Source organism: Lactuca serriola, chromosome 6 (genome assembly GCF_051521515.1).
Source record: "Lactuca serriola cultivar US96UC23 chromosome 6, Lser_US96UC23_V15, whole genome shotgun sequence".
Taxonomy (NCBI): domain Eukaryota; kingdom Viridiplantae; phylum Streptophyta; class Magnoliopsida; order Asterales; family Asteraceae; genus Lactuca; species Lactuca serriola.
In genome coordinates, this window is record NC_136413.1 from 6,102,323 (window position 1) to 6,104,230 (window position 1,908).

The 1,908-nt window shown below is 37.7% G+C and overlaps 1 protein-coding gene across 1 annotated transcript; it reads left to right on the plus strand.

Moving 5' to 3' along the window:
• Positions 1-332: 332 nt before the first annotated feature.
• Positions 333-839, plus strand: LOC145059477 (uncharacterized). The gene has a single exon (XM_079007327.1). The coding sequence runs from the start codon at positions 333-335 to the stop codon at positions 837-839; it is 507 nt and encodes a 168-aa protein (XP_078863453.1).
• The last annotated feature ends 1,069 nt before the right edge of the window (positions 840-1,908 follow it).

Consider the following 1,908-nt stretch of genomic DNA (forward strand, 5'->3'; position numbering starts at 1 on the left):
ATGGATATAGTAGGGAAATTACTAGTAGCCTCAGGAGGAAAAGTCTTCATCCTGGTGATGACCTATTACTTCTCCAAATGGATCGAAGTTGAAGCTTTCGTTCAGGTAAGAGACAAAGAGGTAGTATCATTTATTAAACGTAATATCTTGACCAGGTTCGGGATCCCGGCTGAAATCATATGCGAAAACGGATCCCAATTTATAAGCAAAAGGACAAGAGACTTTAGCACAAGCTGGGGAATCAAAATGATAATGCCCACTCCTGTCTATCCCCAAGTTAATGGTCAAGTGAAATCTAGCAACAAGTATTAGTAAATAATTTAAAGAAAAGGATGGACAAAAGGAAAGAAAGATGGAAAGAAGAGCTTCCTTTCATTTTATGGGAAGATAGGACCACTTCCAAAGCGGCCACAGGTCACACCCCCTATTCTTTGGTGTTTGGGACAGAAGCAGTAATCCCTACTGAAGTATTGATCCCGACGGCAAGATACTTGTTGCAAGACCAAGAGAATAACAATAGGATCCTAGCACATGATCTTGACACTATTGACGATCTTAGGGATCTTGCCAAAATACGCATTGATGATCATCAACAAAAGATCACCAAAGCCTACAATAGGAACATAAGATTCAGAAGATTTCAAATAGGAGACTTGGTATTAAGGAAAACATTCCAAAACACCAAGGATCCCAGTGTAGGAAAATTGGCTCCTAAATGTGAAGGGCCATATCTTGTAGATGCTGAAGCAGGAAAAAGAGAATATTGGCTAGCAACACTCGAAGGAGACATTCTGCCAAGATCCTGGAATGCTATACACCTCAAAGCATACTACATGTAAGTAGGGTCAAATGATCCACAAAAAAATAAAGGTACACATGTTCTTTACCTTAAAAATTTTATCACTGATTTTATCCTCGAGTACGTTACTAACTTAAGCATCGGAGGGGCGTTAGCTAGACTAATGCCCACCCCTAGCTAACTTTTGCTATGCAGAACAACATACGGTTAAGGATCCTCAAGATTAAAGATCCTGAAGCATCAGGATCCTTGCAGTCGAAGATCCTAGAACATCAGGATCCTCAAGTTTGAACACCCTGAAACACAAGGATCTTGACGCATGAAGATCTCAATACTTGGTAAACTCCATTATATTTAACAATGTAATCTCTAAATTATCATCTACATAAGCTAGAGAGTGATCATATCTCCCACGCTTAAGGGTACTTAATCCCCTCTAAGGTTTAAAGAGCTAATTACCTCTTTCACACGAACTATGGTTTATACACCTCACCTGGACACATGATATCTAACTGTGGAATACGGGTAAGGGGATCATTTCACGATTCAGTGGCTTGGCAACCCTCTTATCTTTGAACACAAGTTGAGATCCTTATGTTTTATAAAATTTTCGTGTTATCCAGAAATCGGGATCCTACCCCAGTGATTACTTAAGGTTTATAGCGTTTTCATGTTATCCAAAAATCGGGATCCTACCCCAGTGATTACTTAAGGTTTATAACATTTTCATGTTATCAAAGATTGGGATCTTACACCAGAAATTACATAAGGTCTTCATGTTATCACACGTTAGGAATTTTCCCCGAAGAATACAATCAAATTGTAGCATTTTCAAGTTATTTTAAAGACAAAATTACAAAAATGTTCCCTGTGGTATGCATTTTTTTGGGTTTTAGTCCAAACCACGACTTTTTTTGGATTGGTGGTCCTTTTGAACTAGTTGTGTTGTGTTTTTGGTCCCTCTGAATTGTGAAATGACTGTAATACCCTTGCTGTATTTAATTTCCATTTTTAAATTCATTTTTTTAAATTTAATAGTAATTTATTCATTTTAATTATTAAAAAAATGAGAGGGCCCACCTCTCTCTCTCTCTCTCTCTCTCGATTTT